This window comes from Pseudonaja textilis, chromosome 16 (genome assembly GCF_049901715.1).
Source record: "Pseudonaja textilis isolate UNSWEBS1 chromosome 16, rPseTex1.2, whole genome shotgun sequence".
Lineage (NCBI taxonomy): Eukaryota > Metazoa > Chordata > Lepidosauria > Squamata > Elapidae > Pseudonaja > Pseudonaja textilis.
In genome coordinates this window covers 1331086-1352671 of record NC_142005.1, presented here as the reverse complement: position 1 = coordinate 1352671, position 21586 = coordinate 1331086, and the positions used below count along the sequence as shown (strand labels likewise).

The window sequence follows — 21586 nt, the reverse complement described above, 5'->3', positions numbered from 1 at the left end:
ACTGGGGTGTGGCACATGGGACTGGAGGTGGCCTCTGCATAGGGGATGAGTAACCTCGGGGCAGTCTCAGAATCACTTCCTTCTATCTTCTGAATCGGGAGGATATTTGGAAATCGGAGGTTTTAGCAGAAGGAATTACGACCAGACGGAAGTTTGAATGCCAGGATCAGTCCTCTTCAATCCTGCTCCCCATCATACAAGCTCGAAGCTACAAGAGCTACAATGATTAATAGTTATTTTTGGCTTCCCCCCCCCCACAGACATCAATGAGTGTGCCATGCAAGGCGTGTGCCAAGGAGGAGAGTGTTTGAACACCCAAGGAAGCTTCCGTTGCGCGTGTAAACCGGGGCAGGTTTTGGGACCTTCGCGCACCCACTGTGTGGGTATGTATCTCTAGAGGTTGGGGTGGCAGATATGGTTCTCCCTCTCTCTCCCGCTCCCTCCCTCCCTCTCCTCCCCTCCTCTCTCCCCTCCCTCCTCCACTCTCCCTCCCTCCTTCCTTTCCTCTCTCCCTCTTTCCCTTCCTCTCTCTTCCTCCCTCTCTTCCCTTCCCTTCCCCTCTCTCCCTCCCTCCCCTCCCTTTCTCTCTCCCTCCTTCCCTTCCTCTCTCTCCCTCCCCTCCCCTCTCCCCCTCCCTCCCTCTCTCCCTCCCTCTCCTTCCCCCTCTCTCCCTCTTCCCTCCCTCTCCCTGTCCCTCCCCTTCCCCTCCCCCCTCTCTCTCTCCCCTCTCACTCCTTCCCTTTCTCTCTCCTTCCCTCTCTCTTCCCCTCCCTCCCTCTCTTTTCCCCTCCCCCCCTCTCCCTCCCTCCCTGTCTCTCCCTCCCCCTCCCTTTTTTTCCTGTGAACTTCTACCTCCCCTGATCTCTTTCTCTGTCCCTCTTTTTTGGGGGGGAGGGCAGCGGAGAAAGGCGGGGAGAGGAGCCTGTGTTTCCGACTGGTCAGTCCCGAGCAGCAGTGCCAGCACCCGCTGTCCACCAAACTGACACGCCAGACGTGCTGCTGCAGCGTGGGCAAAGCCTGGGGCATCCATTGCGAGCGATGTCCGGCCGACGGAACGGGTGAGTCGAAGGGCAGGCGAGCGGGGACCGAAACGGCGCTTGTCGGCTCCCTCGAACTCCATCCGCTCGGATCTTGCTTCCCTGCCCTGTTTGCGGCTCAGAGTTCTCTCTCTGTCTCGGTGCTCCGTTATTGTCTTCTGAATGCTGGGCCGCTTCTCTAGCTCGGGACGGGCTGCAGGTAGTCTTTGACTTACAACCGGTCATTTAGTGACCATTCAAAGTTACAACAGCCCTGGAAAAAGTGACTTTAACGTCCGGTTTTCACACTTATAACCTTGGTAGTTTCCCTGTGTTCATGTGAACAAAATTCAGACACCCGGCAAACTGGTTCATACTTATGACCATTCCTGTATCCTGAGGTTACGAGATCACTTTTTGCAACCTTCCGAGATCAGTAAAATGAGAAGTCAGATTGTTGGGGACAATAGACTGACTCTAAACCACTTAGAGAGGGTTGTAAATCACTGTGAAATGGTATATAAGTCTAAGAGCCATTGCTGCTTTCCATCTTTCCTTCCTTCCTTCCTTCCTTCCTTCCTTCCTTCCTTCCTTCCTTCCTTCCTTCCTTCCTTCCTGCCTGCCTGCCTGCCTGCCTGCTAGAATGCCGCATTACAAGCAAACTCTGCCCACAGTCAGGAGTTCAATTCTAACCAGCTCGAGGTTGACTCAGCCTTCCATCCTTCCAAGATTGGTAAAAGAAGGAGCCAGATTGTTGAGGGCAAGAGGCTGACTGTAAAACGCTTAGAGAGGGCTGGAGATTACTGTGAAGCGGTATATAAGTCTTAAGTGCTATTGCTATATCCCCGCTTTGCCATATTGTCCTGGAAAATCATCTCCTCCGTTGCCCCTTTTCCAACACAGCTCCCGTTTTCCCTTCCTCTCGTTCTCCGCTCCTCAGTCCATTGCTTCACCGCGCGAATCTTACCTGCAGGTTGGAGGGCCTCTGACTGTCTCGTTTTTTTCTCTCCCGGTTGGATAGCGGCATTCCGAGAAATCTGCCCTGCGGGGAGAGGCTACCACATTCAAACCTTGCACCAAACTCTGACCATCCAGGGAGAGAGCGAGTTCCTACTCCAGATCCACCCGGATGCTACTAGTGACTTGCCACCACCACGGCCGGAGCCTCCCACCCTTCTTGCCCCGGACAGCGATTCCCAGGAAGCAGAAGGTTGGTTTGCTCACGCGGGAAGGGAAGGGAAGGGAAGGGAAGGGAAGGAGTTACTCAGCGAGCTGGGGGTAGTTGGAAGGTGAAAGTAGAGCCGTGGGCACCTTCTCAAAATGGCTGTCTTGGCAGACATGGCTGGGGCAATGCAGGTAGTCCTTGACATAGAACAGTCCATTGAGAGACTGTTCGAAGTTATGACGACACTGAAAAAAGCAACACAACCATTTTTTAAAATTAGGTATTTTTATTTGAATGTATATGACCTTGAACATGTCATCTTCCATTAAACAGTGTGTCGTCTGGGTGCAAATATCTCTGTGCTATTACAATCAAAATTTACAGTATTCGTTACATTGATAATAATTATCTATTCTTACAATAATTAGAATAGAGTAGAATAGAAGAGAATAGAATAGAATGTGGAATGGAATGAAATGGAATAGAACAGAATAGAACAGAACAGAATAAATATTTGAAGGAATAGAATAGAATAAATATTGGAAGGAATAGAATATAGAGTATAATATAATAGAATAAATATTTGAAGGAATATAATAGAATAGAATATAGAATAGAATAGAATAGAATAGAATAGAATAGAATAGAATAGAATAGAATAGAATAGAATAGAATAGAATAGAATAAATATTTGAAGGAATAGAATGGAATAGAATAGAATAGAATAGAACAGAACATGGAACAGAATGTAACGGAAGGGAACGGAACAGAACAGAACAGAACAGAACAGAACAACAGAACAGAATAAAATTCTTTATTGGCCAAGTGTGATTGGACACACAAGGAATTTGTCTTTGGTGCATAAGCTCTCAGTGTACATAAAAAGAAAAAGGGAAAAAATACATTTGTCAAGAATCATTGGCATAACACTTGATAGTAGTCAAAGGGTACAAATAAGCAATCTAATCATACTCGGAAACATAATAAGCAATCAAATTATAGTAGTAAACAGTCAATTAAAAAACCATAAGGATACAAGTTAAGTTACATTCATGCAGTCATAAGTGGGAGGAGATGGGTGAAAGGAAGGATGAGAAGATGAATAGTAATCGTTTTTTATTTTATTTTATTTGTCAATTGCTTACAAGATAATAGGTATAAGTATATACATAGTTATGAATACCTGAAATGGGTACATATAAGAAAAATAAACAATAGGACAGGGACGGTAGGCACGTTGGTGCGCTTATGCACACCCCCTACAGGCCTCTTAGGAAAGGGGTGAGGTCAATGGTAGACAGTCTAAGGTTAAAGTTTTGGGGTTTGGGAAGAAACCACAGAGTCAGGTAGAGGATTCCAGGCATTGGCCTCTCTGTTACTGAAGTCGTATTTCCTGCAATCAAGTTTGGTGCGGTTGACCATGAGCTTGTTTCTATTGTTTGCTCTTGTATTGTTATGATTAAAGCTGAAGTATTCACTGACAGGTAGGACATTGCAATGTATGATTTTATATACTATACTTAGATCGGACCGAAGGCGGCGTAGTTCTAGGTTTTCTAGGTCTAGAATTTCGAGTCTGGTGGCATCAGGTATTCTGCAACGAGTAGAGGAGTCTAGAACTCTTGTGAAATATTTCTGGACTTTCTCAACTGTGTTAATATAAGATACATAATGTGGGTTCTAGACTGATGAGCTGTATTCGAGTATTGGTCTAGCAAATGTTTTGTATGCTCTAGTTAGTAGTGTAATATTACCAGAGAAAAAGCTACGTAAATAATAATAATAATAATAGTAGTAATAGTAATAATACAGACTTAGTAAATAGTTTAACAGTGTTAAGGGAATTATCAGCATTATGACTCTATTCATTTGTCCATTTTAACATATCTTCTAATGAAAATATAATACTAAATACTAAATTAGGCATAATAATCTTAACAATCATATTAATAATCACCATCATATTATTTACATCTCTGTCTTAATGTATATTCTTTATTTTACTAATCTCCTTTTATTTCTCACTTCTGTTTTTATTCTCCAACCATCCATAAAATAGCTCCCATGTTGTGTAATATTCAGTTTGTTCTTTCTCCGTTATACAAGCGTTAATCTATTCATTTCTGCACATTCTTATGACCATTTTTAACATTTAGAACTTGTAGCATCCCCATGCTCAAAATTCAAAACGCTTAGCCACTGATTCATATTTATGACGGTTGAAATTTTAATGTGATCCCCTTTTGTGACCTCCTGACAAAGCAAAACTGATTCACTTAACAACGGGGAAACCCGGTTCACTTAACAACAGTATTGCTAACTTAGCAACATCAGGGATTTGCTGAACAACTGTGCCAAGAAAGGTCTTAAAAATGGGGCACTTAACAAAAGTTTTCCTCAGTCACAGAAATTTTGGGCTCAACGGTGGCCAAAATTTGAGGACTCCCTGTATTGTCCCCGTGCAAATATTTTTCCCTTTTTATTCATGTCTTCACACAAAATCTCATTTGTGTTCTTCCTTCCGGAAGCCGGCTAGGACCGACACAAACAGCGATTGCAGGATTGTGGGAATGTGCAATATTTTTGTAAGTCACCTTTTTCAATGCTGTTCTAACTTTGAATAGTCACTCAACAGATGGTCGTAAGTTGAGGTCTAACTGTACTGGGTATCTACTCCTGGATGAACTCACCTGCGGAGAAGCTGAACTCAATATTTGCGTGTATTTTGGCAGCTAAATTTTTAAACTTCAAGTAGTTCCACCATTAAGGTTCCTTTTTGATTCTGTGTTTCTGTATTCTGCTTTTCTGCCAGATTTCGTTCCCTGTTCCTTAATCTCGGCTATCCAAAACCATTTGGGCATTTGTTCCACGGCAGGTTGTGATTTTAAAGTCAATTTTCCTTTTTGGATTACCCCAGTCTCAACTCAGCTGAAACAACAACAGTGTAAAAAGTTTTTTGCCTTTTGCAAAGTTTCATCTTGCCAGGTTGCGTGGTGCAGTTTTGACCCTCAACGGCATGAGGTCTAGAAAGTTGGCTTTTCTTTTTTTTTCTTTTGTTTGCAAAGCGAACCCTCCCAGATAAGGAAAAAATATCCTAAGCTGAGATTTGAGACTTTATTTCGGACTGAAGGAGAGTTTGGATTCAAATCATAACTTGAAGCACATCAAGATATCTTTGTTTCTGCCAAAGAACAGATTTGAAAGCTCTTTTATAGGTTTGCAGTTAGTTATTTGACTTGGTTTACTGCCAGCCACCCAAAATCAAGTGATTTACTGCAGTCTTAAAGAAGAAAGAACATTTCTGGACTTTATAACTGGAGAGAGAGAGAGAGAGAGAGAGACATTTTAAGCTGCGGAGGAGTTCTTTCTTTTTAAAAAAGAATTGGATTTTTTGATGGAAGAGGTGTGTGCTGTATGTTAAAAAGAGAAACAAATAAGTCTGTAGTCCCTGGAACGCCAGGAATGCCACTTCATTTGCAATCTCTCCAACCGGAGAGCAGCTCGTAAAAATAATATTTTGCTTAGGGTTTTTTTATAAGCTTTTTGAAAAAACGCCACAGTGGAACTGGATTGGACACTGGTTATTAAGGATATGTGAAATAAAAAGGGAAGGGAGGGAGGGAGGGGGAAGGAGGAAAGGAGGAAGGAACAGAAAAAGGAAGGAAGGAAGGAAGGAAGGAAGGAAGGAAGGAAGGAAGGAAGGAAGGAAGGAAGGAAGGAAGGAAGGAAGGAAGGAAGGAAGAAGGAAGCAGTGGGAGGAAGGAAGGAGGAAAGGAGAGAGAAAAGGAAGGAAGGAACAGAGGGAGGGAGGGGGAAGGAAGGAGGAACAGGAAAAAGAAGGAAGGCAGAAAGAAGAAGAAATGGGAGGAAGGTAGGAGGGAGGGAGTGAGAAAAGGAAAGAAATGGTGGGTGGGAGGGATGGGGAAGGAAGGAAGGAAGGCAGACTATTTCAGCCATGGATAAAAACTAATTAAGGAGAAAACCAAGCTAGAAATAAGAAGGAATTTCCTGACCATGAGAACAATTGCAGGTATTCCTCGACTTACAACAGTTTTTTAGTGACCACTCGAAGTTACAGCAACACGGAAACAAGGAGCCTATGACCGTTTTTCACACTTAAGACGGTGGCAGCATCCCCATGGTCACATGATCAAGGTTCAGATGCTTGGAAATTGACTCCTATTTATGACGGCGGCAGTGTCCTGGGGTCATGTGATCCCCTGTTGCGACCTTCTCACATGCATAGTCAATGGGGAAGCCTGATTCACTTAACAACATGTTACTAACTGAACAACTGCAGTGATTCACTTAACAACTGTGGCAAGTAACATGGAGAAAAGTTCACTTAACAACTGTCTTATTTAGCAACAGAAATTTCTAGCTCAATTGCGGTCGTAAATCGAGGACTGCCTTGGAATCAGTGGAATGGCTTCCCCTCCAGAAGTTATCGGTGCTCTATCACGGAAGGCTTTTAAAGAAGAGACTGGACAGTCATTTGTCTGGAATGGTGTAGGGTTTCCTGCTTGAGCAAGGGGTTGGACTAGATGACCTCTGAGGTCCCTTCCAACTCTTGTTATATACTGTTACTCGTAATTGTTTAGATCAGTAGAAGAATGGAGTATGCTCACAGAGGCACTAACTCTCATCAAAAGTTCTAACCATCATCCTATCTCTGGTTTTATGTTTTGCAGCTGTTTCTCCAGCCATGGTAAGTGTGAGGCCCACTGAAGAACTGTGGAAGAGGTAAAAAAAAAATATGTGAAAAAAAATTAATTAATGGCCGTCTTCAAATCTAACACAATCTCAGAGAGTTATTTAATGGAATCTGAGCCACCAGGAGATGATACAGGGGTCTCCAGCGGTCATTTGAATCGGTCTTCTGCTTTTCTTTTTAATACATTTTTAATTTTATTTAAAATACATTCAATTCATCTTCCATTTAACGGTGTGTCATCTGGGTACAGATATCTTATGCAATAATAATTACAATTACAACCATATTCAGTTAATTTTCTATTATTATCTTATTAATATACATAATGTCTCTCTCACTATAACACTCCTCTTAACGTATTTAATTCTATTAACCTATTTTCTATATTTCACTAATCTATTAGCTATTGCTAGCTTCCATATTTTTTTCTCTAGCCATTGATAAAACATCTAATAGTATTCAGTTTGCTCCTTCTCTTTAATTGCAAACTTTAATCTATTCATTTCTAATATTTTTGGTCGGCCTTCTGCTTTTCAACCTATTATCCAAAGCACCAGAGGGCAGGACAATAAACAATGGATGGAAACTCATCAAGGAGAGATCCAACCTACAACTAAAGAGAAATTTCCTGAGAGTAAGAACAATTAACCAGTGGAACAACTTGCCACCAGAAGTTGTGAATCCCCCATCACTGGAGGCTTTCAAGAAGAGATTGGAGAGCTATTTTGTTGTGGCCTGGTGGTGGCTAGTGGAACTGGCAGCCGAGAGTGAGGAGGTGGGGGAGGAACATGGGCCAGTCCTGGAGGCTGAAGAAGGCTCGGACGAGGGCTCTTCATCAGAGGCAGAGATGGGGCCAGGACTGTCTAACGGTTATCAGCTGCCTTTGGAGTCGGACATCAGTAGGGCAGAAGAACAGCTGGAGCCTTTTCCCAATGTGTGCATGCACAGAGCTGCCAGGAGAAGGGAACAGTTAACGAACAAGGGTCGACTCAGGAGTAAAGGCTCAGGTGGATGGTGAATGGCCCCTCCCAGAGGGAATAAAGAGGAGGGAACGGGGAGGGGTGTTTGCAGGAGGCAATTCGTTCGTTTAATGAGGGTGAAGATTTGTTCCTGACTCCTTGCAGTGAGGCAGGGGAGCAGCTGGAGCCCGTTCCCAGCCTGCGCATGTGCAGAGTTGCCAAAAGAAAAGAACAAGTATGAACTAAGGGTCGACGTGGGAGTAAAGCCACAGATGGATGGTGAATGGCCCCTCCCATAGGGATGAAAAGAGGAGCAAAAGGGGAGGGGGCTTTTGCAGGAAACAACTTGTTCCTTGCAGCAGTGTGACGATCTCTGTCGAGCCCTTCCTTGTCAGCACTGCGTTTGGAAATATTTACTTGGCAGCTCGCCAGGCTAGATAAAGTCTGTGCTCCTCTTTAGACCCTTGAAAGACTGTTTGCCAGGCCTTTGGCTGAAGGTGGATGCAAGAAATTCACCTTCGTTTAATAAAAGGGGTTTTGCCAGGACAAAGAGTCTCCTTAGTGCTTTTTGGGGAAACCTAGATCAGACCATCTAAAATGGTACTATAGGGTCTCCTATAGGGGGTTGGACTAGAAGACCTCCAAGGTCCCTTCCAACTCTGTTATCCTGTTTTTGTTTTGTTTATTCCAAAAGGAATGATTTTGGACATAATCTCATCGATTCACCCTGATGAAGGACAAGGTTGCAAATCCCAGTGACGTGAGATCACCAATTGCAACCTTCTGATAGGCAAAGTCAGTGGGTCATTCCCTTCAGAAACGTGCAACTGGCTTAACAACGGCCATGATTCACTTAACGACTGTGGCAAGGAAGGTCGTAAAATGAGATAAAACTCACTCGATATCTCCTTTAAAGAGCATAGTTTTGGGGCTCAGTCGGGGTCTTAAGCTGAGGACTCCTGCTATCTTGTCTTCCCGTTCATTGTCTCCTTCTCTTCCCTTCTCAATCTCTCCAGGTGCCCAGAGACACGACGATTTCGGAAGAGCAGGGTGTGGTTTTCGGCAACACCCCAACTTTGGGTCCTCGGTACCCCGGTGAGTGAGAGGAAAAACACTTCTCTGTGCTGGTTCCCCCAGCCTCGTTGTGGGGGCATTTTCAGTGGTTGCAGGAGCTGGGCCTGGCTAGTCTAGCTTGGGCGGAGGGTTGGACTAGATGACCTACAAGGTCCCTTCCAACTCTTTTAATCTGGGTCTGTCTGTCTGTCTGTCTGTCTGCCTATCTATCTATCTATCTATCTATCTATCTATCTATCTATCTATCTTCTATTTATCTATTATCTGTCTATATCAATCTATCATTTATCTATATCTATCATCTATCATTTATCTATTATCTATCTCTATCTATCTATCATCTATTTATTTATATCAATCTATCATCTATCTACATCTATCATCTATCATCTATCATTTATCTATTATCTCTATCTATCTATCTATCTATCTATCTATCTATCTATCAATCAAACAGATGTTGAGACTCTAGAACAGAGGTCTCCAAACTTGGCAATTTCAAGATTTGTGGACTTCAACTCCCAGAATTCTCCAGCCAGCTGAGGAATTCTGGGAGTTGAAGTCCACAAATCTTAAAGTTGCCAAATTTGGGGACCCTTGCTTAGAAAGAGTGCAGAAAAGAGCAACCAGGATGTTGAGGCTAAAACATATGATGAACAGTTGCAGGAACCGGCTAGTCTAGGGAAGAGAAGGACCAGGGGAGACAGGAGAGCATCTTCCAATATTTGAGGGGCTGCCCCAGAGAGGAGGAGGAAGGGGGTCAAGCTATTCTCCAAAGCCCCTGAAGGCCAGACAAGGAATAATGGGTGGAAACTGAACAAGGAGAGATTCAACCTGGAAATAAGGAGACATTTTCTGACTGAGAGCCATCAATCCAAGTTGCCTTCAGAAGTTGTAGGAGCTTCATCCCTGGAGGCTTTCAAGAAGAGACTGGACTGCCATCAGTCAGAAATGGTGTAGGGTCTCTGCTTGGGAAGGGGGGTTGGACTAGATGACCTACAAGGTCCCTTCTAAATCATCTGTTAATCTTTGCAGTGGTGATCACGAAGCCCACCGTCGCGGTCGTGGTGAAGTACCCTGAAGAGGACCGAATGGATGAATTTTACATGCCTCCAACTCAAGAGACCGGTAAGCACCATACTATCAAATCACGTTTCCCCCCTACTCTTTTTCTGAAAACATGTTTTTCTAAAAAATACAGATAGTACTTGACTTACAACCATTCCTTTAAGTGGCTTTGAAGTTACAAAGTCTCTGAAAAAAGTTGACTTGGGACCATTTTTCCTACTTCCATGGCAGCATCCCCCTGGTCGTGTGATTTACATCGCGATTGCTTAACCCCTTTGGCGTCCCTTCTGACAAGGAAAATCCATGGGGGAAACCCAGATTCACTTAATGACCGTGTGACTAATTTAAAAAAGGCAGGGGCTCACCTTAACAACAGTGGCAAGAAATGGGGCAAAAATGACTGAACACATTTCTCACTTAACTACATTACATGCAAGGTTGAGGTTGTGACTATAGAGTGGCAGCGATGGTCATCAGTGCGAGGACAGATTGTTAAGTCACTTTTTTCCCAGCCCTGTTATCACTTGGAACGATTGTTTTATATATATTTATATTTTTATATATATATATATATATATATATATATATATACACATATATACACACACACACACACACACACACACACACACACACACACACACACATATATATACACATATACATACATACATCATACATACATACATACACATATACATACACACACACACACACACACACACACATATATACATATGTATATGTATGTATCTATATATATATATGGAATAAAATAGAATAGAATGGAATGGAATGGAATGGAATGGAATTCTTTTATTGGCTAAGTGTGACTGGACACATAAGGAATGTGTCTTGGTGCATCTGCTGTCAGTGTGCATAAAAAGAAAAAAATACATTAATCAAGAGTCAAGAATCATCAGGTCCAACACTTAATGATAGTCCTAGGGTACAATACGCAATCGAATCATGCTAGGAAACAGTCAATATAAATCGTAAGGATAGAAGCGACAAAGTTACGGTCACACAGTCACAAACGGGAGGGGAGGGGTGATTAGGTGTGATGAGCAGATTAATAGCAATAGCAGTTAATAGTAGTAGTAAATTTTTTATTGTTTTTTTTAATATACAACATACCATTCCATTTCAATCGTGTGTCTATTTAAGTACATATTTCAAATATTTAACCATTATAAATAATGTTCTTATCAAATCTACAATACAACAATAATCTTAAGCTCATATACATAATACTATCACCTATAGCTATTGCCTTAATTTCTCTAATTATTCTGTGAATGCATCAAATCTTTTTTTTTTAATTTGTTCTATTCTCTATCCATTGATAAAACATATTCCACACCTTGTAGTATTCAGTTTCTTCTTTTTCTTTAATTTCTAGTGTCAGTCTGTTCATTTCTGCACATTCAAATATTTTTTTTTCAGTTCTTTTCCTCTCTATCGGTATTTTATCACTCTTCCAATTTTGGGCAAATACAATTCTAGCCGCTCTTAAAACATACATAATTAAATAAATATTTTCTTTACTATAGCCTTCTGGTACCATTTCTAATAGGGATATTTCAGGTTTCGGATCTAAATGTTGTGTAATCTTTTTTTAATCACTTGGAATGGTCGTTAAACGAGTTGCAAATGGCCTGTATGTAGGTTTCCTCTCGTTTCGAACTTTCCGGCTGGGATTGAAGGCTCCGTGTTGGGGGGGAAAAAAACGACCATTATCCAATCGATGGAACAATTGTGGCAATTTCCAATGGTTTTTTTCCGCCCCCTGCCTTTCTCTCTCTCCGCCACACAGAGGTGGACATTTGCAAATTAAACCGCAATATTTGCAACCACGGGGAGTGCATCCCGACTCGATCCGGATTCACCTGCCAATGTTACCAAGGTTATCGGTGGCATCCTCAGCACAGGTATTGCGTAGGTAAGAGGCGGTTTCCTTCAAAGGTTTCAGCTCAATCAGAATAGAGTCGGAGGTCTGTCTAGTCCAACCCCCTGGTATAGGGTCCCCTATGGGGGGGGTTGGACTAGAAGATCTCCAAGGTCCCTTCCAACTCTGCTATTCTATTCTATTCTATTCTATTCTATTCTATTCTATTCTATTCTATTCTATTCTATTCTCTATACTATTCTATTCCTTATTCTATATTCTCTTCTATATTCTATTCTATTCTATTATTTTATTCTATTCTATATTCTATTATTCTGTTCTGTTCTGTTCTGTTCTATTCTGTTCTATTCTATTCTATTTTCTATTCTCTCTTCTTTTCCCTTCCCTTCCCTTCCCTTCCCTTCCCTTCCTTTTTCTATTCCTATTCCTATTCTTATACTTATTCTGTTCTTATTTTGTTTTGTTTTGTTCTTATTCTATTCTTATTTTTATTCTATTCTATTCTTATTCCATTCCTTTCTTATTCTTATTCTGTACTTATTCTATTGTTATTAAATTCTATTCTTATTCTGTTCTGTTCTATTCTATTCTATTCTATTCTATTCTATTCTATTCTATTCTATTCTATTCTCTATACTATTCTATTCCTTATTCTATATTCTCTTCTATATTCTATTCTATTCTATTCTATTCTATTCTATTATTTTATTCTATTCTATTCTATTATTTTATTCTATTCTATATTCTATTATTCTGTTCTGTTCTATTCTATTCTATATTCTATTATTCTGTTCTGTTCTGTTCTATTCTATTCTATTTTCTATTCTCTCTTCTTTTCCCTTCCCTTCCCTTCCCTTCCTTTTCCTGTTCCTATTCTTATACTTATTCTGTTCTTATTTTGTTTTGTTTTGTTCTTATTCTGTTCTTATTTTTATTCTATTCTATTCTTATTCCATTCCATTCTTATCCTTATTCTGTTCTTATTCTATTGTTATTAAATTCTATTCTGTTCTGTTCTGTTCTGTTCTGTTCTGTTCTATTCTATTCTATTTTCTATTCTCTCTTCTTTTCCCTTCCCTTCCCTTCCCTTCCTTTTCCTGTTCCTATTCTTATACTTATTCTGTTCTTATTTTGTTTTGTTTTGTTCTTATTCTGTTCTTATTTTTATTCTATTCTATTCTTATTCCATTCCATTCTTATCCTTATTCTGTTCTTATTCTATTGTTATTAAATTCTATTCTATTCTATTCTGTTCTGTTCTGTTCTGTTCTGTTCTATTCTAATTAAACTCTGTTTTATTCTATTCTGATTCTACTCTATTCGATTCCCAGCCAAGTGGCCCTGGATGGTAGGTTTTGTAGTGGGACACTTCTGCAGAATGCCAGATTGAATAGAATACAATAGAGCTGGAAGGGACCTTGGAGGTCTTCTAGTCCAGCCCCCCGCTCAAGCAGGAAATGCAATATCATTTCAGACAAGTAACTGTCCAGTCTCTTCTTAAAAGCCTCCAGTGATGAAGCACCCACAACTTCTGGTGGCAAGCAGTTCCACTGGTTTACTGTCCCCACTGTCAGGAAGTTTCTCCTTAATTCCAGGTCGCTTCTCTCCTTGGTGAGTTTCCGCCCGTTGCTTCTTGTCCTGCCGTCTCGGGGGCTTTGGAAAATGAGTTGACCCCCGTCTTCTTCTTTGTGGCAGCGCCTCAAATCCTGGAAGAACCGCTATTCTTCCTGGTCCTTCTTTTCTCTAGACGGGCCAAACGCAGATCCTGCAACCGTTGTTCTTCGTGTGTTTTATGCTCCAAGGCCTTTAATGATCTTAGTTGCTCTTCTCTGCGCTTTCCCCCCAAAGTCTCAACGTGGTTTTGGGTAATGTAAGGTTGGGCTAGAAGACCTCCAAGGTGCCCTCCAACTCATTCTGCTATTCTGAATAAACAGAACAGGACTGAAGCGAAGAAGCTTCTTGGATAAGAACTAAAACGTTTTCAGTGAGGGGGGGGCGGGGGGAACCCCCAAGAAAGTCCAGTTGGCCTTTGATCAATATACCTTTGGGATCCCCGTTCTTCTTTTCTGCTCCACAGATGTAAACGAGTGTGAACTGGAGCTGTGTGGCAACGGGAAAGGCGTGTGCATGAACACCGGTGGGTCCTACAATTGCCACTGCAACCGGGGCTACCAGCTGAAAGTGCAGAAGGGGATCAGATCCTGCACAGGTGAGTCTTCCAAGAATTGGAGGGAGGGAGGGAGGGGTGGAGGGATGAAGGAAGAGAGGGATAGGTGGAGGGGTGGAGGGAGGAAGAGAGGGATGGATGGACCGATAGATGGGTGGACGGAGGGAGTGATAGGTGGAGGGATGGAGGGGGGAGGGAGGGAGGGATGGATAGGTGGAGGAAGGGAATGAGGGAGGGAAGGAGTGATAGATGGAGGGATGGATGGGTGGGTGGATGGATGGAGGAAGAGAGGGATAGGGGGAGGGAGGGAGGGATGGATAGGTGGAAGAAGGGAAGGATGGAGGGATGGATAGGTGGAGGGATGGAGGGAGAAAGAGAGGGATGGATGGACCGATAGATGGGTGGATGGAGGGAGGGATAGGTGTAGGGATGGAGGGTGGGAGAGAGGGATGGATAGGTGGAGAGATGGATGGGTGGATAGGTGGGTGGATGGAGGGTGGGAGAGAGGGATGGATGGATGGATAGATGGGTGGATGGATGGAGGAAGGATAGGTGGAGGGATGGAGGGAGGAAGAGAGGGTGGATGGATGGATAGATGGGTGGATGGAGGGAAGGATAGGTGGAGGGATGGATGGAAGGATGGATAGATGGGTGGATGGATGGAGGGAAGGATAGGTGGAGGGATGGAGGGAGGAAGAGAGGGGTGGATGGATGGATAGATGGGTGGATGGAGGGAGGGATAGGTGGAGGGATGGATGGGTGGGTGGGTAGGTAGATAGATAGATAGATTTATATATCGCTTCACAAATCTCTCTAAGCGGTTTACAGAGTCAGCCTCTTTCCTGCAACCATCTGGTTCTACCGACCTCGGAAGGATGGAAGGCTGAGTCAACCTTGAGCTGGTCAGGATCGAACTCTTGGCAGTGAGCAGAGTTGCCTGCCATGTTGCATTCTTTCTTCAATCTTTTGCCTCCTCCTCCTCCTCCTCCCATTAGATATTGATGAATGCGCCCGGCCCAACATCTGCGGAGACGGCGGTTCCTGCATCAACTTCCCAGGACATTACAAGTGTGACTGCCATCCCGGATATCGGCTGAAGCCCTCCCGGCAGCCGCTGTGTGAGGGTACGGTTTGGGGAGCCGGGTCGGGAATTCTCAAGTCTGTGGGGGTCTTTAAGGTTTTCTTTTAGACATTTCACTACCAAACTAGGTAACATCATCAGTGTTGCTACACTGAGGCACTGATCAGTGTCAATGCACTGATGCTGCTACATAGTTTGGTAATGTAATGTCTGCAAGGAAATAATTAAGCTCAGAGAGACACAAGGACTCCACAGTCTTCCTCCTCCTCCTTTTTCATTTTTTTCAGCGCCGTTGTAACTTCGGTCGCTAAATGAACTGTTGTAAGCCTAGGGCTCCCCGTATCTTCGACACCTCTCTGAGATCTCACCCAGGTTTCCTTCCCCTTGGCAAAAAAAAGGCCAAAAGCAACATAATCTTTTCACCCAATGGAAACAACAGGAGAAAAACGGCCCAATGACGCAAAAATATGAGTTTTGTTAAGAGTTTCATCGACACCGACATATTTTTCTTTTTCCTAAAAATTGTGTTGTCTCTCAGATATCGATGAATGTCTTGACTCTGGAACTTGCCCTGATGGGAGATGTGAAAATAAACCCGGCAGTTATAAATGTATCCCCTGCCAGCCAGGCTTCCGGGCCCAAAATGGCATATGTAACGGTAAGACCAAACGGCAACTGCTCTCAGCTTTAGGAAGATTCATGGTGGTGGTGGTTTTTTTAAAAAGAGTTAAGTCTCTAGTCTTCATGACAAGAAAAAAATACCAGATTTTGTGGGGTTTTTTTTAAAGAGTTAAGTGTCTAGTCTTCATGGCAAGAAAAAAATACCCGATTTTGTGGGTTGTTGTTTTTTTTAAAGAGTTATGTATCTAGTAGTCCTCATGGCAAGAAATAAATACCAGATTTTATGGTTGTTGTTTTTTTAAAAAAGAGTTAAGTGTCTAGTCTTCATGACAAGAAAAAAATACCAGATTTTATGGGGTTTTTTTTAAAGTTAAATGTCTAGTCTTCAGGACAAGAAAAAAATACCAGATTTTATGGTGGTTCTTTTTTTTAAGAAAAGAGTTAAGTGTCTAGTCCTCATGACAAGAAAAAAATACCAGATTTTGTGGGTTTTTTTTTTAAGAGTTATGTGTCTAGTAGTCCTCATGGCAAGAAATAAATAGCAGATTTTATGGTTGTTGTTTTTTTTAAAAAGAGTTAAATGTCTGGTCCTGAGGACAAGAACAAGTATCAGATTTATGGTTGTTTTTAAAAAGAGTTAATCATCTAGTCCCCATGATTAAAAATGCCAAACACTGGTTGTTTTTAAAAAGACTCTAGTCCTCATGACTAAAGAATATTGTCAGACTTTCTGGTTGTTGTTTTAAAGAGTCTAGTCCTCATGATTAAAGAAAAAAAGACTTTATTGGTTGTTTTAAAAAGAGTCTGATCGTCATGGCTGAAATATATTGTAAAACTTTATTGTCCTTGTTTTTTAAAAAGAGTTAAGTGTCAGGGTTCCGACCCGATGCCCTAATTAAATCTAGTGACAGGTCTCCAACCTTGGCCACTTTAAGACTTGTGGACTTCAACTCCCAGAATGGGAGTTGAAGTCCACAAGTCTTAAAGTGGCCAAGGTTGGAGACCCCTAAGTGTCTAGTCCTCATGATGAAAAAGAAATAATTGGATTCTATGGTTGTTGTGGAAGGCCTCCGACGTCCCTTCCAACCCTACGATTCCATAGGGTCCAAGCATCGAAAGAGCTCATTCTCCTGTTCTTCTCCCCCCCCCCCCACCCTCCCCCAGACGTGGACGAGTGCACCGAGGACACGGCCTGCAAACACGGCTGGTGTGAGAACCTGGCCGGCTCCTTCCGCTGTTCCTGCGGGGAAGGCTTCGTGCCGGCCGCTGATTTCCGCAGCTGTGTCGGTAAATCCCTTTCCACGCCCCATGCAGAAAAACTCCTCTCGGTCTGTGGGGGAAAAGTAAAATCCCCCAAGGGCTGTTTTTCCAACGACGGAAGCCTCGTGGCTAAACCGGCAGCTTCGAAGCACGGGAGACCTTGCTGGACCCTTAACCAAGGGGAATCCGTACACCAGAATTCCCCAGTGTTTTCGGCTTGGTGGACTGGCTTGGGGCTTGGGGGATGGTTGTGTGCAAGTGGCTGCACGCATGCAGCTCCCCTTTGCACAAGCAGCGGGCATGTATACCTGGCACTGACTTAAATGGAGTGCGTCCGCTGCTTGCACAGGTCAGGGCGTATGTTCTGACCCGGGCTTCCCAATATCACGAAGCACACCCCTCGTCCCGACAAAAAAACCTTCTATTTAGGCTAATGTGAATTCCTCTCGTTCACATCCAGCAAAGTCCTGGCAAAACAATCTTTCAAAGTTGATTTACAATCACAGACCTTTATCAGGCTTGGAGAGTTGCCAGGCCGATAGCTTCCAAACGCCAGGCTGTAGCAGACAATACTTGGCAAGGAGTCAGGAACATATCTTCACCTTCATTAAATGAACTAATTGTCTCCTGCAAACCCCACTCCCCTTTCGCTCCTCTTTATTCCCTATTCGAGGGGCCACCTGTGCCTTTACTCCTGAGTCGACCCTTGTTCCTTAAGTGTTCCCTTCTCCTGGCAGTTCTGCGCATGCGCACCCTGGGAACAGGCTCCAGCTGTTCTTCTGCCTTACTGATGTCCGACTCCGAAGGCAGCTGATAACTGTCGGACGGCCCTGGCCCCATCTCTGCCTCCGACGCAGAGCCCTCGTCCGAGCCTTCCTCAGCCTCCAGAACCGGCCCATGTTCCTCCCCAACCCAACCTCCTCACTGTCTTGAGTCTGCCGTCAGCGTGTGTGCTTGTTGCTGGGCATTTCTGCAGCCTGGTTGCAAACCCCACACGGCCCACTTGTGGGCTGCGGCCCAAAGACTGGGGACCCCTGATATAATCTAAAAAAATGTCTGATCCTTCTGTTACTAAATTAAAAAGGGGGCCGTCCTGAGTAAGCCCCTTCAAGGGGACCCTGCCTGAGTTACTCATCAGTTGGCCATCTTCAATCCACGCTCTTAGAGTTTGGGGTTTATTATGCTTATTTTATTTATTATGCATATGCACCAAGACAAATTCTTTGTGTGTCCAATCACACTTGGCCAATAAGGAATTCTATTCTATTCTATTACTAAACTGGCAGCCTCGGCATCCTGGCCTCCCTCGCAGGGCTGTTGGGAGGAAATGGCCCCCGATTCACATAGTCAAACACCCAAATTCTCTCCTGTGTCTTTAAGACTTCCTTGGTTGGCTCCAATTCCCACTCCTCCCCAGCCACGATGGGCAAAGGATTATGGGAGCAGTAGTCCCCCCTCCCCGCTTCTGCAAGGCCACGAAGCAGAATGGGATTAATTCTTCTTTTCTTCCCGCAGATGTCAACGAGTGCCAGAACGGTTCGCTGTGCGCCCACGGAGTTTGTGTGAACACGCTGGGGTCCTTTAAGTGCCAGTGCCCGGTGGGCTTCCAGGCAGTGAAGGACGGGCCACGCTGCAAAGGTGAGAGAGGGAAACCAAGGGTCTTGCAACGAACTCCTGGGAAGCGTTCTTTGTGGCGGGGGAAAGAGAACTTTTGAGCATGTGCAGAAGGCTCGTCTGTCTGCGTTTTCCGAGCCTCTGAAGCCGTCGGTTGTGTGAATAAAATTTGGGGCCGGCGTTTCGATTGAAAAAGATTAAATAGAATACAAGATTCTGTTCAGTGTTTCTCCAGTGTATAGCGACATTAAGATGTGTGGACTTCCACTCCCAGAATTCCCTGGCCAGCATGCATGATCGGCTGGGGGATACTGGGAGTTGTAGTCCACACGACTTAGTGCTGCTAAATCTGGTAAACACTGGCGTAAATTGTCTATTCTCCTGAGATTAGGGAAAAGGGAGGGCTGTGTGAATGGGCACGTGGGCATATCCAGAAGGTTTCAATACAGGCAGGAACCCAAAAAATTCTAATTAAGGCAACGCCAATGAGGAAACGCAAACAAACGCAGACCAATACTGGCAGGTCAAGTCACTGCAATGGGCAGCAAACCTCACACCCCCTCACACCGATGGCAATACCTAATCGGGTAATAAAATGTCTGCAAGGAAATCACCCAGCTCAGAGAGCAGCAAGGATTAAAATGCTCAATCTCGGCCACATTTTAGCTACCAAATCTATTTAAATACCGTGTTTCTCCAACAATACGGCCTCCACCAATAGGAAGCCCCACCATGTTTTATTGGCATAAAATCAAATTAAGCTCCTCCCCCCAAATTAAGGCCCATATTAAACATGCGAAATGGGGGGGAATGGCAGGGGGGGCCTTGCTGTTAGGAAGTACTTTTGTTGCATGCCCGGATATGGTGCTGCCTGCGTTGGTGGGGCACTTCGTATCGGGAGACCTTCCGCCACCGTTGCTTTCCCTTCTCCCTTGCTGCTGCAGCGTTTAGAGCAACGCCGCGGCGTTTGGCGCAGCCATGCGCGGCCAGTCAGGGCTCCTCCCTGCAACCGGAGCCCTGCGGAGACACTTGGCTTCAGGCGCTCCTGTCGCCGCCTTCCCTTTGCCTTCGAAGGCAAAGCCAATGCTTTAAAAGCGACGCCCTACTACAACAAAGCCTCCCCTGCCCGAGAGGGCAGCCCAACCCCACGTGGGAGGCAAATCTCCCGGGGGCGCAGCGCACAATCGGCCCACCTCGGGAGCGCCCAGCTGCCATCCCTGCCTGGCGCCGGGCAGAGTTCTTCGCTGGGAAAGCGAGCCGTGGGCACACGCACCCACTCGCATTCCTGGCTCTGCCCAGGCCACACGGCTCCGGCGTGGCCCTGGTGGGATGAGTGGAGGGCCCGGCAGGGAGGCGCTCGCTGCCTTAGTGAGAGCTCTGCCGCCGGGAAGGAGGGCCCGCCTGTCAGCTGCTCTGGGCGCCCCAGGCGAAGCTCTTCAAACTCTGCCCAGCGCCAGGCTGTTGCCGCCCACCCACCCGAGGATGCAGGGGGGGGGGAATTAAGTCACCCCCGAAAAGACGGCCTAGCCGTTTTTTCGGGGATCAAAAAAAAATAAGCCCCGGCCTTATTTTGTGAGAAACACGGTATTCTATTCTGTTCTGTCCTATCCTATCCTATCCTATCCTATCCTATCCTATTTTCCTCTGTTCTGTTCTGTTCTATTCTATTCCATTCCATTCTATTTCATTCTATCATTATTCTATTCTATTACTCTAATCCATTCTATTATTATTCTGTTTTATTATTATTCCATTCTATTCCAATCCATCCCATTGTATTAATTTTATATGCTCCAATGACTGGGCAGCATATAAATTTATTTAGATAGATGATAGATAGATAGATAGATAGACAGACAGACAATGAGAGAGATGATAGATAGATATATGATAGATAGATGATAGATAGATAGATAGATAGATAGATAGACAGACAATGAGAGAGATGATAGATAGATAGATAGATAGATAGATAGATAGATAGATAGATAGATAGATAGATAGACAGATAGACAGAATGAGAGAGTAGAATGAATGAATGAATAGAATGAATGAATGAATGAATGAATGAATAGAATGAATAGAATGAATGAATGGAGGACAGAGTGATTGATTTGGGGGCTGAGATGTGGCTATGACTGAGCATTCTTACAAGTAGCATGAGAGATAAGAGTGCCAGGAAGCATGTGCAGAGTTCTCTGCCACTTCCTGAGGATCAATCCTGACCAGCTTTATAACTGCACCTGTCAATTTGAGATTATTCCCACTAGCCTCTGGGCTAGAAAACATGACTTCGGAGCAACTTGCTATCCCTGCCCCATCGTTTTTATTTTATTTTATTTTATCCGACCCTTTCTGCCCTTCCAGATGTGAACGAATGCGACTTCCCCGCTGCCTGCATTGGGGGCGAGTGCGTGAACACGGTGGGCTCCTACCAGTGTCTTTGCCGGACTGGATACCAGTTGGAGAGGAATCGAAAGTGCCAAGGTTTGTGTCTCTGGGTGTGTCCGCGTGAGCGAGCTCGCCTCCCGTCTCCCTCGTCAGCAAGTTGGGGGCTCAGAAGGGAGCCCCATGTTTTTGTAGAAGGGGCACCTGATCCGTGATTCAAGGTGTGCCCAGCTCACCTGTTAGGACCCAGGTGGACAAGCCAAGTCCGGCCTTTAGAGCAGGGCTCTCCAACCTTGGCAACTTGAAGACTTGTGGACTTCAACTCCCAGAATTCCTCAGCCAGCTGGTTGAGGAATTCTGGGAGTTGAAGTCCACACAGTTACCAACTTTGGGGACCGCTGAAGTAACCAAACTGGATTCACACAGCAGATTAAGCCTCCAAGAACCTCATCACAGTTTAACCCTAGCCAGTTCAAGAGATTGCTAGATGTTCCACTCTCTTGAGCGTGTGAGAACAGCCAAGTGTGCAAAGAAGGGCGTGCAAATGAAT

At 44.1% G+C, this 21586-nt stretch overlaps 1 protein-coding gene across 2 annotated transcripts in view; it reads left to right on the top strand.

Moving 5' to 3' along the window:
- Positions 1 to 21586, top strand: part of LTBP3 (latent transforming growth factor beta binding protein 3) — a 51290-nt gene that overhangs the window by 13834 nt on the left and 15870 nt on the right. Inside the window, exons 6-18 of one of the 2 annotated variants that reach the window (XM_087913770.1) lie at positions 261 to 383; positions 900 to 1058; positions 2038 to 2226; positions 6873 to 6889; positions 8871 to 8949; positions 9964 to 10056; positions 11813 to 11938; positions 13983 to 14114; positions 15068 to 15196; positions 15692 to 15811; positions 16939 to 17061; positions 18550 to 18672; positions 21016 to 21135. In XM_087913770.1, coding sequence (XP_087769896.1) covers positions 261 to 383; positions 900 to 1058; positions 2038 to 2226; positions 6873 to 6889; positions 8871 to 8949; positions 9964 to 10056; positions 11813 to 11938; positions 13983 to 14114; positions 15068 to 15196; positions 15692 to 15811; positions 16939 to 17061; positions 18550 to 18672; positions 21016 to 21135 — 1533 coding nt within the window. The remainder of the gene's footprint in view (positions 1 to 260; positions 384 to 899; positions 1059 to 2037; positions 2227 to 6872; positions 6890 to 8870; positions 8950 to 9963; positions 10057 to 11812; positions 11939 to 13982; positions 14115 to 15067; positions 15197 to 15691; positions 15812 to 16938; positions 17062 to 18549; positions 18673 to 21015; positions 21136 to 21586) is intronic. The other variant, XM_087913772.1, reaches the window with a different exon arrangement.